This window comes from Anomaloglossus baeobatrachus, chromosome 3 (assembly GCF_048569485.1).
Source record: "Anomaloglossus baeobatrachus isolate aAnoBae1 chromosome 3, aAnoBae1.hap1, whole genome shotgun sequence".
Classification (NCBI taxonomy): domain Eukaryota; kingdom Metazoa; phylum Chordata; class Amphibia; order Anura; family Aromobatidae; genus Anomaloglossus; species Anomaloglossus baeobatrachus.
In genome coordinates, this window is record NC_134355.1 from 527,159,628 (window position 1) to 527,176,689 (window position 17,062).

At 41.9% G+C, this 17,062-nt stretch overlaps 1 protein-coding gene across 6 annotated transcripts in view; it reads left to right on the forward strand.

The window, feature by feature from the left end:
- Positions 1-17,062, forward strand: part of DOCK10 (dedicator of cytokinesis 10) — a 439,835-nt gene that overhangs the window by 343,638 nt on the left and 79,135 nt on the right. For 5 of the 6 annotated variants that reach the window (XM_075340778.1, XM_075340775.1, XM_075340774.1 and 2 more), the window contains exons 32-38: positions 216-391; positions 1,011-1,127; positions 2,320-2,431; positions 6,115-6,233; positions 9,418-9,532; positions 9,613-9,679; positions 11,898-11,945. In XM_075340778.1, coding sequence (XP_075196893.1) covers positions 216-391; positions 1,011-1,127; positions 2,320-2,431; positions 6,115-6,233; positions 9,418-9,532; positions 9,613-9,679; positions 11,898-11,945 — 754 coding nt within the window. The remainder of the gene's footprint in view (positions 1-215; positions 392-1,010; positions 1,128-2,319; positions 2,432-6,114; positions 6,234-9,417; positions 9,533-9,612; positions 9,680-11,897; positions 11,946-17,062) is intronic. The other variant, XM_075340776.1, reaches the window with a different exon arrangement.

Genomic DNA, 17,062 nt, shown 5'->3' on the forward strand with positions numbered 1-17,062 from the left:
CTCAATGAACTCATCATGTAGCCAACAATTGGCAGTGAAGCACAGAGGCTACAGAAGGCAAACCGCTAAAGTTATGAGATCTGAGTTCAAACAATTGTTTTCTAAAAGTAAAAAATGCATGAGATAAAAAAAATCCTCTGAAGGTTTTAGTTACAGGAATTAAAGGTTATTAAAAGTAATGGTTGCAATTGTATTATCTCCATTTTTCCATAAAGACATGCCAGAGTACACCTTAACAGATGACTTCTGTCGGAAACACTTCCTGATCGGCATACTTCTAAGGGAGGTTGGCCTTGCATTGCAAGAAGACCAGGATATCCGACACCTTGCCCTGACAGCACTGAAGAACATCATGGCTAAGCACTCCTTTGATGACAGATATACAAATAAGGTAGCTAGACGCCTCATTGCTTCTGCCAAGAAAGTAAAAGAAGGGAATTAGAAGTAGACAATTCCTTTGAGAATATCATTAAAGAAAAAAAAATTCCAAGACTTTTTCAACACTAAGTAAGCCATTTAAAAAATTCTCCACTATCCGTACTTGAGAGATCTGATGTCACATCGACCCTTCGGCAGTAATCAGTGAGATCAGCAGCTCGGGGTATCTGGTCTATACGGGCTGAGCTGCTGAGCTCAGTGATTGCTGCCGCACTGTTGATGTAACAATATTGAACACTCAGTGGTGGACCTGAGGAGCGCAAAGAAAGCGCTGTGTATTTATTTTTTTATAACAAACAAAGGAACCGGGATTTTCTGAAAGAGGACAGCCCTAATGAAATCCGTCAATACTATGGTCTTCATAAGACCAAGAAGGATTGTCAGCAATCACTCTACATTGTTATCTATTAAATATTTATGAGATTTTTAATAGATTTCGGTTGAGAATCTCATTACACCTGTCATGTTCCTTAAGTGGACATTCTTTTGCATTTAGCATATTGTAATTTTAACATTACCTGTATAGCAGAAGTACATTACATTCATTTTGGACATATGTTTTGCATTTTTAGGAGAAGCAAGCTCAGATCGCTATTTTATATTTACCTCTATATGGCCTTCTCCTGGATAACATGTCTCGAATATTCATGAAAGACTTCTTTCCATTCTCAATTAATACATCCAATCAAGTAAGTTTAGAAAGGAGGATCATGCTCTGCGTCAGTATGTCACAGTACATGTGGGCATTCATAGTTCATCCAATGATCTGTAGCTCCCCACAGCTGTCCGCACTCATGCAGCTCCAAACCATGACACTCCCACCACCATGCCTGACTGTAGGCAGGACACACTTGTCATTGTACTCCTCACCTGGTTGCTGTCACACACGCTTGACACCATCTGACTCAAAAAAAGTTTATTTTGGTCTCAGCAGACCACAGCATATGGTTCCAGTAATCCATGTCCTTAGTCTGCTTGTGTTCAGCAAACTGTAGTTATGCACACCAGTGTACGGCATATTGTCTGAGCACTGACAGGCTGACCCTCCACCCCCCTCCACCCCTTTATCCTCTGCAGCAATACTGGCAGCACTTATACATCTATTATGAAAAGACAATTTATGGATATGATGCTGAGCACATGCATTCAACCTGTTTGATTGTCCATGGTGAGGCTGTTCTGAATGGAACATTTCTTGTTAAACCGCTGTATGGTTTTTGCCACTGTGCTGAAGCTCAGTTTCAGAGTGTTGGCAATCTTGTTGTAACCTAGACCATCTTTTTGTAGCATAGCTTTTTTTTTTCAGATGCTTAGAGAATTCTTTGCCATGAGGTGGCATGTTGAACTTCCAGGGACCAGTATGAGAGAGTGTGTGAGGGAGAAGACCAAATTTCACACCTGCTCAACATTAATAGCCGAGACCTTGTAACACTTATGAGTCACATGACATCGGGGAGGAAAAATGACTAAATGGGCATAATTTGTAATTTTTTTTGTTGCCAGTGGTTTAGACATTAATGGCTGTGTATTGAGTTATTTAGAGAACACACCAAATTTACACTGTTATTCAAGCTGTACACTGACTACTTTACATTGTATCAATGTGTCAAATCTTCAGTGTTGTCCCATGAAAAGATATAATAAAATATTTTCAAAAATGTGAGGAGTGCACTCACTTTTGTGATATACATGTGCAGTACATACAGTATACACAATCATACATAATGTCTACCGAAGTCTGAGTTACAGTCTTTTCTAACGATAAGTACTATGATGTGAATAATAGGCAGGTGATTTTCCAATAGCTGGGATCTGGAATAAATTAACCTTTGTTGAATTGTTATGAACATTCGGATGTTTGTGCTTCTGTTTTCTTGATAGGGTTCGAGAGACGACCTGAGCACAGCGACTGCCTCGCAGAGTCATTCTGCCATAAAACATGCGGCCTCTGCAGATACCTCATTTTCGAAAGATGTCTTAAATTCCATAGCAGGTAATACCAAGAACACCAAGGATTTTATTCAATTCTTTACAGCAAAGTATTGACACTAATATCAAAAGGTTTATAAATAAGTCAATATTTATGTAACTTATAAAAACTATAATTTATATAAAATGTAAAAGTTTGGTTGGTATTGATACCAAATTCATAATATAATTCTGTTTTAAAAATGGGGCAATTCTGCACTCCAATGATTGATATCTAAGGCCCAATCCACTAAGACTGGCGCTGTTCATGCTGGTGTTGATGAGGTGGTATGCTGGAGTCAGATGCCCCTGATCCATGAAGAGGCATGAAAATTGCTAAACTGCAAGATACAAGACGAACAACGTCCAGAAATTGTTATTTTTGTTGTGCATGCATGAGTATATATATATACAGTGATAAAAATAGCATCAAGGAAGGAGGGAAATTCATGAGACAGATTAAGAACAACACGTTCGAAACGCGTACTCTTGCCTATGATATGATGTAATCTTTTTTAATCACCATGAAATAAAATTTAGCATTTTTTAATCAATTTTTTGGACCTGTTTGCTGGAATTTCCCTCCTTCTTTGATGCTGTGCAGGTTTTCCGACCTAAAAACACTCTGTGCACGGTCCAACTAGTGGTTTCAGAGGAACATCTGAGCGGGTTAAACGTCTTTTTTTTTTCCTTGCCAATTTAGCAAGTTTTCCCACCCACAAATAATAGAGAGGTCTGTAATTTTTATCGTAGCTACATTTCATCTGTGACAGAATAAAGAAAAAAAAAAGAACAGAAAATCACATTGTATGATCTTGAAATAATTAATTTGCATTTGATACAATATAAAAACAGAACTTAATATTTGGTACAGAAACTTTTGTTTGCAATTACAGAGGTCAGACGTTTCCCGTAATTCTTGACCAAGTTTGCACACACTGCAGCAGGGATTTTGGCCGACTCCTCCATACAGATCTGCTCCAGATCTTTCAGGTTTCGGGGCTGTCGCTGGGCCACATTGAGTTTCAGCTCCCTCCAAAGATTTTCTATTGGGTTTTGGTCAGAAGATAGTCCAGGACCTTGAAATACTTATTATGGTGCCACTCCTTAGTTGCCCTGGCTGTGTGTTTCTTGTCACTGTCATGCTGGAAGAGCCAGCCACAACCTACCTTCAGTGCTCATACTGATGGAAAGAGTTTGTTGGTCGAAATGTCATGATCCATAATATCTATCCTCCATTAAAATCATTTTTAATGGCGAAAAAAATTAAAAAAATTCATACTTTATTTTGAATGTTTTTTACATTTTATCACCTTCTTGTAATATTGTTTTTCAGTTAGCAGTATCATATAGTAATCTTAGCTAACATCTTGTCCCCATTTCCCCATGCTGCGGTAATATCCCTCATCCGTGTGCCCTGTAGTAAGGTGCTCATCCTTGTAGTATTGTGCCCTGTAGTATTGTGCCCGTCCTTGTGCCCAGGAGTACTGTGCCCATCCTTGTAGTATTGTTCCCTGTAGTACTGTGCTCATCCTTGTATTGTGCTCATTCTTGTAGTACTGTGCTCATCCTTTGTAGTATTGTGCCCATCCTTGTAGTATCGTGCTCTGTAGTATCGTGCTCTGTAGTACTGTGCTCTGTAGTACTGTGCCCATCCTTATAGTATTGTGCTCTGTAATACTGTGCTCTGTAGTACTGTGCCCATCCTTGTAGTATTGTGCTCTGTAGTATCGTGCTCTGTAGTATTGTGCTCTGTAGCATTGTGCCCATCCTTGTAATATTGTGCCCAATCTTTAGTAATACACAAAAAAAAATTCTCCTCACCTTTCCTCCGTTCCCTGCGTGCCCACAATCATTGTTTGCAGTTTTTTAAATGCAGCATGTTTCAACTGCGTCCAAAACGCTGCGGTGCAGTAAAAGCAAAGTGGATGGGATTTCTAGAAATTCCATGCTCACTGTGCTTGTGCAAGGCCCACAGTGAAAACTGACCTGCAGTGCAGCTTGCAGAGGCCGCAGGATGTGAATTTATGCTGCAGAGCCGCATGCATCCTCCCTAGGGAGAACACAGCAAGAAGACCACAGCAGTCCGAACCCTGATCGTGGGCACGGGCCGCTGCGGTCTCCTGCGGAGGAGACATGCGGCCCCGCAGGTCAGGACCCGCCGCGTCCAGGATAATATAATAATATAATACTATATATTACATTGCACTATTACACACATTCGCCTATTCTGCAACAGGTCCTTAACCACTTGCCCCATCCCAGGACAGAGACAGCTGGAGCAGAAGTCAATGTCCAGCACAGGAGGAGGCTGGGAGCTGCTGCCTCCTCTTTCAGGCTTTGTTGTTTCCTCCCCCTCCCTTTGGTCCGACTACCTCTTGTGATCTCATTATGACTTTTCACAAGCTTGTGCATAAAGTCTGCTGTACATAGTGCGGTCACATCATAAATTTGTAGGATTGTCCAGCAAACAGGTCAAAAAGTTAAAAGTAAAAATTTTTTTCTTTATTTCATCGTAGATAAAATTCCATCATGTCAAGTACAAAAACCAAAGAGCAGGAGGACGCGTTTCGGATATCACATCCTTATTCTGTCTTGGAGACAGAATGTAACTATGTAAGGATGTAATATCCGAAACGCGTCCTCCTGTTATATGGTTTTTGTACTTGGCATGATGGAATTTTATCTACGATGAAATAAAGAAAAAAAAATTTACTTTTAACTTTTTGACCTGTTTGCTGGACAATCCTACAAATGTATCTCCTTATCTATTTGGAGTTGGCTTTCTCCTTCTGGTCCGTGCACGGTCAAAAAGTGCTGGTCTCCAATGAACTATAACAGGTGAGCTGGACTGCTTTTTGTATTTTGCTCTTGCGGCCACATCATACAGGAGAACAGTCGGCCCATAAAGTCAGCAGCGGTGGGAATATTACCAATCCGGGCCTGTTTACAGTCTATTCAGACATCAGTGTTTGTTATCAAAGGGCTATTTGTATAAGAGAAGCAGGGACATGTCCTACTCTGGTCCTCTTTGGACAGAACTCTCATAATCCACTGATGGCAGTCATTTGCTGGCCCTAATTAATTGACCAGTTGCAAGCAGACCCTTGGAAATCCTCATTCTTTTTTTTTTTTGTTTCGGGGTACATGAAAATGCAAAATGACGTATTGAAGAACAAACAGACCAAAATCGTATGAAAATGGAACATCATACAGAGGACAAACAATCCATTTTTTCCATGTACTGTGACTTGGGCCTTATAGTGAGGCGGGAAGCCTGTCTTAAATTACTCTAGTCTTCGCTGCTGGCAGAATTACCTCTAAACTGAGGCAAAGAACAGGCAGGGAAACGTCTATGTTCTATGTCAGACACTTCTCTATTGTAGTTTTCCTGTTTCTGTAAAAAAATGCTTCCAAACTGTTTGTTTACTTCAGTTTTTATGACGAAAGTTCCTCGAGGTATATAGAACAGTAAGAACCTTTATCAAATATTTTGATAACTTACCGATCCAGTTTCCTATTATATTTCAGAGGTGTATCATCCTTGACATTTGTGCTCTGTGTATGGATAATGACTGCAGAAAATAACATTCATTTCGCTTTCAGCTGCATCATGTTACCTTGTGGTGTGTGTAGATGTGTTCTCATCTGATCTTCTCATCGCATGTGTTTGTGCTGTCCTCTCATCTCATCACTTTACTCCTGCAGCTTTCTCATCAATTGCCATCACTGCAGGGAATAATGCCGACTCCCAGGCTTCACTGGCCAGTCTTGAATCCATCCCAAGTGCCAATGAGAAAAGCGAGAGGACTGAAAACTGTGAAAAGGTATGTGATCACAGCCAACCGACCGCTTTCTTTATAGTTCTAGTAGCCTTTTTAACTGTGTATATCAGTGGTGGGGGAAATCTTTTTACTGCCAAGAGTCAATTGGATGTTATAACATCATTTTTGGGCCATACAAAATCATCATCTTAAAAATTAGCCTGCTACATTTGCTCAAACATTTAATTAACTTGTGGTAACTGGAGTGGCTTTTTTTCTTTGGTGAAGCATGTGATGTTAGGTGGTCTTTATGATTTTGCTACTACTGTCAGGTTTGCTTTGGTCAGTCTGGAGGGCAGTCAACTCTTTGCAATGGTAAGTTTTGTAAAAAAAACTGCTCACACCAGTAAAATGTTCCTGCTGTTTAAACATTACATATGATACACTGAGATTGCTGTATATACATCACATAGCCTAAATCTCATAGAATATACAGCGACTACTCTATACATTACATATTAGACACCGAGATGGCTGTATATACATTCTATAGGGTACACGGACACTGCTGTATATACATCACATGGGAGACAATGAGACTGCTGAATATACATCACATAAGATACACTGAGATTGCTGTGTACATCAAATAGAAGACACTGAAACTGCTGTACACACTGAGACTGCTGTTTATAAATTTGATAAGAGACACTGAGACTGCTGTACACTTTACATAGGAGACTCTAAGACTGCTGTATATACATCTTATAAGAGACACTGAGACTGCTGTATACATCACATAAGACACTGAGACTGCTGTATATAAATCTTATAAGAGACACTGAGACTGCTGTACACATTACATACGAAACACTAAGACTGCTGTATATACATCTTATAAGAGACACTGAGATTGCTGTATACATCACATAAAAGACACTGAGACTGCTGTATATAAATCTTATAAGAGACACTGAGACTGGTATATACATCACATAGGAGACACAGAATGCTGTTTAGATATCTTATAGGAGACACTAAGACTGCTGTATATACATCTCATAGGAGGCATAGAGACGATACTCATACATTACATATATTAGAAGGAGTGGAACAGGAGGACAGAGTGAATTAACTCCGTCCACAAAGAGCATTCTAACACTAGCGCGTCAGGATATAATCCAGCATTGATCGTGCCGCGGTGCTCTGTAGTAAACACTGCGTGCTCGCACTCTATGGCATAATGGAAGGGTCATCGGCAGGAAAACTGGCGCCAGTGAACCAAGTACTGCAGCATCCTGGAATTTGCCCAAAGGCCAGAGTAGTTCCCAACTCTTGAATACGTAAGCATATAATGCTTCTGATGGGAACATACCTTTTAGCTGGCAATGTATATTTAAGAAAAATCAGTAAGACATGCTGAAATGGAAGGATTTATGATGTTTAAACATTTAAACAGGTAGGTAATATTACAATGTATTGGGATGTAAGTCAGGATTGCATTTGATTGTTTCCTTGTCACATGTCATAATTCGATAGTAATGTTGGTTATACAGTCAGGGCCAGAAATATTTGGACAGTGACACAAGTTTTGTTATTTTAGCTGTTTACAAAAACATGTTCAGAAATACAATTATATATATAATATGGGCTGAATTTGCACACTCCCAGCTGCAATATGAGAGTTTTCACATCCAAATCGGAGAAAGGGTTTAGGAATCATAGCTCTGTAATGCATAGCCTCCTCTTTTTCAAGGGACCAAAAGTAATTGGACAAGGGACTCTAAGGGCTGCAATTAACTCTGAAGGTGTCTCCCTCGTTAACCTGTAATCAATGAAGTAGTTAAAAGGTCTGGGGTTGATTACATGTGTGTGGTTTTGCATTTGGAAGCTGTTGCTGTGACCAGACAACATGCGGTCTAAGGACCTCTCAATTGAGGTGAAGCAGAACATCCTGAGGCTGAAAAAAAAGAAAAAATCCATCAGAGAGATAGCAGACATGCTTGGAGTAGCAAAATCAACAGTCGGATACATTCTGAGAAAAAAGGAATTGACTGGTGAGCTTGGGAACTCAAAAAGGCCTGGGCGTCCACGGATGACAACAGTGGTGGATGATCACCGCATACTTTCTTTGGTGCAGAAGAACCCGTTCACAACATCAACTGAAGTCCAGAACACTCTCAGTGAAGTAGGTGTATCTGTCTCTAAGTCAACAGTAAAGAGAAGACTCCATGAAAGTAAATACAAAGGGTTCACATCTAGATGCAAACCATTCATCAATTCCAAAAATAGACAGGCCAGAGTTAAATTTGCTGAAAAACACCTCATGAAGCCAGCTCAGTTCTGGAAAAGTATTCTATGGACAGATGAGACAAAGATCAACCTGTACCAGAATGATGGGAAGAAAAAAGTTTGGAGAAGAAAGGGAACGGCACATGATCCAAGGCACACCACATCCTCTGTAAAACATGGTGGAGGCAACGTGATGGCATGGGCATGCATGGCTTTCAATGGCACTGGGTCTCATGTTTATTGATGACATAACAGCAGACAAGAGTAGCCGGATGAATTCTGAAGTGTACCGGGATATACTTTCAGCCCAGATTCAGCCAAATGCCGCAAAGTTGATCGGACGGCGCTTCATAGTACAGATGGACAATGACCCCAAGCATACAGCCAAAGCTACCCAGGAGTTCATGAGTGCAAAAAAGTGGAACATTCTGCAATGGCCAAGTCAATCACCAGATCTTAACCCAATTGAGCATGCATTTCACTTGCTCAAATCCAGACTTAAGACGGAAAGACCCACAAACAAGCAAGACCTGAAGGCTGCGGCTGTAAAGGCCTGGCAAAGCATTAAGAAGGAGGAAAGCCAGCGTTTGGTGATGTCCATGGGTTCCAGACTTAAGGCAGTGATTGCCTACAAAGGATTCGCAACAAAATATTGAAAATAAAAATATTTTGTTTGGGTTTGGTTTATTTGTCCAATTACTTTTGACCTCCTAAAATGTGGAGTGTTTGTAAAGAAATGTGTACAATTCCTACAATTTCTATCAGATATTTTTGTTCAAACCTTCAAATTAAACGTTACAATCTGCACTTGAATTCTGTTGTAGAGGTTTCATTTCAAATCCAATGTGGTGGCATGCAGAGCCCAACTCGCGAAAATTGTGTCACTGTCCAAATATTTCTGGACCTAACTGTATGTTAAGATCATGTCTGTGATAACTGATTTCTCATTTTACAGATTATGAGGCCGCTTTCTTTAATCGGGTCATCCCTTCGATTTGACAAACTTGATCACAGTGAAACCAAATGCCTGCTGATCTGTTTCCTGCATATTATGAAAATGATATCTGAGGGTAATCAATAAAACATGTTTTCATTGACTGATACAAGAGCAAGTATAGCCGAGCTGTAACTAATCCATCTCTCTTCCCAGATACACTGGTCTCATATTGGCAGAGGGCTCCAAACACTGAGATCTATGACTTCTTCAGCATCCTGGAGTAAGTTAATATTCTCCTATCGCATGGTTATAAAATTGGGGATTGTAGACAGAAGTCACATTGTAAATCTAATGTTTTGTTAAATTACTGATTTCACAGTACATAATATTGGGCAGCAATTGCCATTTGTGGCTTTTGGCTACCAAGTAATTGTACATGAAAAGTGTCAATGAACAGCAAGGTGCTTGATTTGGGGGGTGAACATTTCTTTAAGGTTCTGTTCATATTAGCTTTATGGCTGCCATTCATAAGGATGCCTAGATACCTTATAAGAAAATAAATGATCTGATCATAATTTGGCTATTTCTTGTGGAAAAAGGTTTTTGTTCCTATTTTCTAAAGTTTTATTTCTAGGCGAGGCCGTGTTCAAGTGATTTCTTCCACATGTGTATTTTGCCACAATTTTCTGAAAACTCTGTAAAATTGTTGTGTTTTTACTGCTTTTTCAGAAAATATCACAAAAAATGCATTGTGAATGCATGTTGTGAACTCAGCCTTATGACAGTGCACAATACAAATACCGTGTTTCTCCAAAAATAAGTCACTGTGTTATATTATTTTTTGCCCCGAAAAAATGCACTAGGGCTTATTTTCAGGGTTGGGCTTATTCTTAAGGAAACACATTTGGGAGAAAGTTTATCCACCCAAAAAAGAAGACTCCCCTTCCCAGGAGAATCATACCTACCAAACCCCAGATGTCTGCATGGCTACCAGGTCCTCCTGTGTCCCAGGTTCTTCTGCCGGCCAGAAGCAATCGGTAGCGCTGGATGTGGTGAGTGTGTGTGTGATCTGATGTGTGGGTGTGACCTGATGTGTGTGTATGTGTGTGTGCGATCTGATGTGTGTGTGCGATCTGATGTGTGTGTGTGCGATCTGATGTGTGTGTTTGTGTGTGTGATCTGATTTATGTGGGTGCGATCTGATGTATGTGTGTACAATCTGATGTGTGTGTGTGTGTGCGATCTGATGTGTGTGTTTGTGTGTGTGTTCTAATTTGTGTGGGTGCGATCTGATATGTGTGTGTGTGTGTGTGTATGCGATCTGATGTGTGTGGTTGTGTGATCTGATGTGTGTGGGTGTGTGATCTGATGTATGTGGCTGTACGATCTCGTGTGTGTGTGATCTGATGCATGTGGGTGTGGGATCTGATGTGTGTGTGATCTGGTGTGTGGGTGTGTGATCTGATGTGTATGGAATCTGATGTGTGTGGGTGTGCGTTCCACCACAGGTCCTTGATGAGTTCCAATGCAGGTCCTACCATTTGGCATCTGGTGAGCATGATTGTGGGGTCTTCTGTCTTCTTTCCTCTCTCTTTTGGGGGTGTCTGCTTTCTATATTGAAGTGTCCTGCAGTATTCTTTAACTTTTTTAGCTGCATGGACACTTCATTATTGAACCGTGACTAGGGCTTATTTTCGGGTTAGGGCTTATATTTAAGCCTTAAGCCTGCTTTACACGCTGCAATGTATCTTACAATGTGTCGGCGGGGTCACGTCGTAAGTGACGCACATCCGGCATCGTAAGGTACATTGCAGTGTGTGACAGGTATGTGCGATTGCGATTGAACGGTAAAACGTTCATCGCACGCACATAGTTCCTTTCTCTAGGATTGAACGTCAGATTGTTCATCGTACCCGGGGTAGCACACATCGCAGTGTGTGACACCCCGGGAACGATGAACAGATCTTACCTACGTCCCGCAGCTCCCACGCAGCAATGCGGAAGGAAGGAGGTGGGCGGGATGTTTACGTCCCGCTCAGCTCCGCCCCTCCGCTTCTATTGGCCGTCTGCCGCGTGATGTTGCTGTGACGCCGAACGTCCCTCCCACTCCAGGAAGTGGACGTTCGCCGCCCACAGTGAGGTCGTATGGACGGGTAAGTACGTGTGACGGGGGTTAATCGTTTGTGTGGCACATTCAACAAATTGAACGTGCCGCACATACGATGGGGGCGGTTACGATCGCATACGAGATCGTATGCTGGATCGTAAGGTGTAAAGCAGGCTTTAGGCCGACAATTTCTGCTATGGCTTGGCTTATTTTTGGAAAAACACGATAGGTGGATGACAGTTTCAACTTTTTTATTCCATAACTGTATATAAGGCTTGGTGGTGATATATTGGTTCTGTTTAAATGTCTTGTCTGTAAATATTACGCCCTAATACTAGTCAGGTACACCCACATGCACCCCACTCATTACAGTCTATTTTCCTCCATTCAGAGTATGTCTACAGAATTTCCGATACCTGGGGAAGAGAAATATTATAAGGTGAGCATCACAGTATTAAATTATGTTCTTATATTTGGATATATCGCCACATAGGGACTATTCTTCTAAGTGGAAGTGCATCAAATCCAGAGACTTCTTTCTCAATTACCATAATTAGTTCATGAACTGTGAAAATATCTGATAATTTTCACGTTTGCTGGAATATCTAGTTAGGCTGAACCCAGTCTATGGCCCCCTTCACACATTACGTGTGGTGTCCGTTTTCACACACAAGTACTCATTATAATCTCCATTGATCTTCACACCTCCATGTATGCATACAGACCGTGTGTCCATGTGTTCCACACAGAGACATGTTTGTTTTGTACCGTCAGCACAGATCAAAAGGACCAATAGAAGTCTATGGATCCATGAAAAGCACGTACAGCACACGGATGGCATCAGTGTGACACGGACCAGAATTAAATGCGTTCAAGAAATTTAAGATCTTTATGTCTTAAAGATTTGCAAAGATGATGCTGTACATAGATAGATAGATAGTTTTTTAGTCTAACACCTTCAAACAGAAAAGCAAATGTGAACAGGTGCAAGCTGCTATGACTGCATAATATACAAATAAGAGAATACAGCTGCACTCTGTAAGCGCCAGGGTATATGCGAACATTGAGCAAATTAAATTTGAATTGCATTACTGTTAAATGAAATATACTTATAAACCTGCATGTTTTTTTAAATAAATTGGTGAACCAAGGAAAGAGTTGGAGAGAGTTTTTAAAATTAAGTATTATTCTATGTGTCAGTGCTTTTTTTCTTTTTACTTACTGGTTAGTAATGGGGGTGTCTGATAGACACCTCTCTATTACTAACCCCAGGGCTCTAATGTGATGTGACACTTCTGGGGTGGCTACGGGCTGTATTTTTAGGTTAGGAGGGTCCCAATAACCATGGACCTTCCCAGCCTGATAATACCAGCCTCTGGCTGGCTTCTGTAACTTTGCTGGTAATCAAAAATAGGGGAGATCCCAAGTTGTCTTTTTAATTTAATTATTTATTTGGCTAAATAGCTAGACAATCTATCATCTAGCTGTCTATCAGCTATCTAACCATCTATCTTTGCACATATTGAACACATAAAAAGCATTAATTTCAGTGTCCTGTGTTTTTTTATGGGGTACGTGTCACACGGATGTCACACAGTCGGTACACGGACAGCCACACAGATGGACAAAATGGAACGTGCCACATGGGTGTTTTTTGTGTGCATGTGTGAAGGGGGCCTAAAAGAGTGTTTTCTGCTTTTATGTAAATTAAGATTCAACATTATGTATATGAAAATGTCTACAACTTTATTGTACACTGAGCTAAACAAGCTTCAATTCCAGAATGATACAAAAATTTGTGAATCAGCTGCCGATGCATTTAGCTCTCAGAGCATTGCCTAGATTGGATACAGTTGTGTCGAGTATTTTGGTTACCAGCAGGAAATACGACAATGTGCAGGATTTCAGCCTTTGCATGTAAACAATATTCTTCTCATTTATTGGTAGCAAATTATTATATTTAATATGGTTAGAAATGATGGTTTAGCTCTATTGAAATAGAACCAGAAAACTGCTTTGAAGAGGATCTTTCACCAGATTTCAGAATGCAAGCTGTGTACCTTATTGAATAAATCTCTCAATGCTGTATGTAAAATTACACTCTGTCAGAATAGCTGTTTATTCCTTTATGAAAGTTTCACACATTCCCTGCATGTCTTGCCTGATTGACAGCTCCTCAGTGTCCCTCCTCCCTGCTGCTAAGATCTCACACTGCTCTGTACAAGCTGCAGCTGTCAGTCAGGCTGAGAGTGTGGAGACTGAATACAATTGGTCTCATGGGCTATTTTAATCAATAGTGGGACTCATAATGCTCATCTTAATATTAGGATTATACAGCTTTCTTGATATGGACATGGACTTTCAATGCAAGTACATCAGTCTCATCAGATCTAAGAGATCTGTTTAATAATTATGTATTCCGTTTGTATTGGGAAATCTGGTGACACATAACAGAATACAATTATAGGGTTGCTCTCAACATCATTCTTCGGAAGTACACCGCTCCTCTGCCTCCTAGCTTCCTCTTTAGCGAGAGGGGGCGTGCTCCTGATTGACAGTCAGCATGGTTGTGCCTCTGGCCCAAATCATGTGCTCCATAATGCTGCAAGTTGCCTCTAAAGCATCGGGGGAGCCTATTATGATGAGAATAACCCTATAAGGGGATTAGTGTATGTTTTGTGTACACTGACGAAAGTTCTAGTGAATGGGTTATATAATGAGATTTAGGTCACCTGCTTATTGCACATTGCATTCAAACTGTGCCCATCCATGTGTATTTCCATGAGGATCAACCATGGAGGTCAACGGTGATCACAGAAAATCCTGTCATCACATAATTGGATGTTATGATAATCCTTTTGAGCAGACGCCGAAGCTTCAGAACAAATCTGTCTTAGATATCACCGGCTCCACTTTGATAAATTTAATGTTAATTTAATGAGATAAAATTATGTTCATTTCCAACTTTGAATATTTTGATTCAGTATATAGATATAAAGCAGAATTCAGAAAGAACAATATGGGAATATCCACAGGCGGCAGATTTGTCATAGATTTCGCAGAAGTCTTTTCTATAAATGAGATCCGGATTATATCTGCAGCGTGTGCTTAGAATACTGTAAACTCCATTCAGATGAATTGGGCAGTCATAGACATTGCTGCTCTGCATTTCACTTCTTTATTTGTGTTTGATGATTACCATAGTCATAAACTATATTTTAATCCTCAGATTTTGCTGTATGTTACTTCTCTTTACATTGCTCTCCTCATTGTATTGGAAGCATTGAACTAGTTTATGATTAAAGAGAATCTGTTAGCAGGTTTTTCCTATATAATCTGAGTGCAGTTTAACATATGGTAGTTCAAGAAAGCCTGATTCCAAGGTTATATCACTAAGGGGTACTTTGCAAGTTGCGACATCGCTACTGCTATATCGTCGAAGTCAAATCAAAAGTGACGCACATCCGGCGCCGGTAACAACGTCGCAACGTGCAAAGCCTTGCAAAAGCGTTGAAAATCGGTGATCTGTGTAGTGTCGGTCATTTCCATAATTTCACTGCAGAGACAGGTACGATGTTGTTCCTCGTTCCTGCGGCAGCACACGCCTCTTTGTATGAAGCCGCAGGAGTGAGAAACATCTCCTTACCTGCGTCCCGCCTGCAATGAGGAAGGAAGGAGGTGGGCGGGATGTTTATGTCCCGCTCATCTCCGCCCCTCCGCTTCTATTGGCCGCCTGCCATGTGACGTCACTGTGATGCCACATGACCCGCCCCCTTAGGAAGGAGGCGGGTCGATTGCCAGAGCGACGTCGCAGGGCAGGTAAGTGCGTGTGAAGCTGCCGTAGCGATAATGTTTGCTACGGCAGCTATCCCAAGATATCGCATATGCGACGGGGGCGGGGACTATAGCGCTTGGCATCGCTACAATCGGCTAGCAATGTCTCAACGTGCAAAGTACCCCTAAGGGTATGTACACACATCAGGTTTTTGCTGTGCGGCACAATCCGGCGCTTTGCGGGAAAAACGCATCTGGTGCGGTTTTTCCTCATAGACTTTTATTAGCGCCGGATTGTGCCACATGTACTCGCGCTTGATTCGGTTTTTGCCGGATGGGGCAAAAATCATCACTCCGGGGGCCGCACAGGACGCAGAGAGGAACATTTTTTGCCAGTGGCAAAAAACGGCATAGCGCCAGATGCGGCGGGGGCTGTGCGGCATGGTGCATAATAAAAATCTATAAGCGCCGGATCCAGTGGCATGCGTCAAACGCCGGAAGTATGTACCAGATCCGGTTTTTACTTCTGAGCATGCCCAGAAGTTATATAAATTCATTGCTTGTCAGAAAATCAATCACTCACTCTCTCTCAAACTCTCTCACTCACTGACTGACTGACTCACTCACTCTCACCCACTCACCGATCACGGGTGCGGTGCTGCACGGCTGACACACTGCTGGCGGCTTCTCCTGATTTGAAAATGCCGGCCGCTCATTATTCCATCTTGTATTCACAGCTTCCCCCGCCCACCGGCGCCTATGATTGGTTGCAGGCAGACACGCCCCCATGCTGAGTGACAGCTGTCTCACTGCAACCAATCACAGCCACCGGTGGGCGGGTCTATATCTTGCAGTAAAAAAATAAATAATTTAAAAAAAATGGCATGCGGTCCCCCCCAATTTTGATATCAGCCAAGATAAAGCCACACGGCTGAAGGCTGGTATTCTCAGGATGGGGAGCTCCACATTATGGGGAGCCCCCCAGCCTAAAAATATCAGCCAGCAGCCGCCCGGAATTGCCGCATCCATTAGATGCGACAGTCCCGAGACTCTACCCGGCTCATCCCGAATTGCCCTGGTGCGATGGCAATCGGGGTAATAAGGGGTTAATCATGGCAGGCATCTATGAGACACCCCCAATGATTAACCTGTAAGTGAAAGTAAATAAACACATACACCCAAAAAAATACTTTATTTGGAATAAAAGACAAAAAAACACCCTCTTTCACCATTTTATTAAATCCCCAAATACCCCTGCAGGTCCGACGTAATCCACAGAGGTCCCACGATCCTTTCAGCTCTGCTACATGAAGCTGACAGGAGCAGCAGTAGAACACCACCGCTCTCTATCAGCTCCACGCAGCAACTGAAGTGAATCGCGTTGTCAGCGGTGACGTCACTGAGGTAGTGCCGGGGTGTGTGCGGTAATGATGTGTGTGGTAGTGCCTGCGAGTGCAGTGATTGGGGCTGTAGTGCCTGTGTGTGCGGTGATGATGCGTGCGGTAGTGCCTGCGTGTGCGGTGATGATGCGTGTAGTAGTGCCTGCGTGTGTGGTGATGATGCGTGCCGTAGTGCCTGCGTGTGCGATGATGATGTGTGCGGTATTGCCTGCGTGTGCGGTGATGATGCGTGCGGTAGTGCCTGCGTGTGCAGTGATGATGCGTGCGGTATTGCCTGCGTGTGCGGTGATGATGCGTGCGGTAGTGCCTGCGTGTGCAGTGATGATGCGTGCGGTATTGCCTGCATGTGCGGTGATGATGCGTGCGGTAGTGCCTGCGTGTG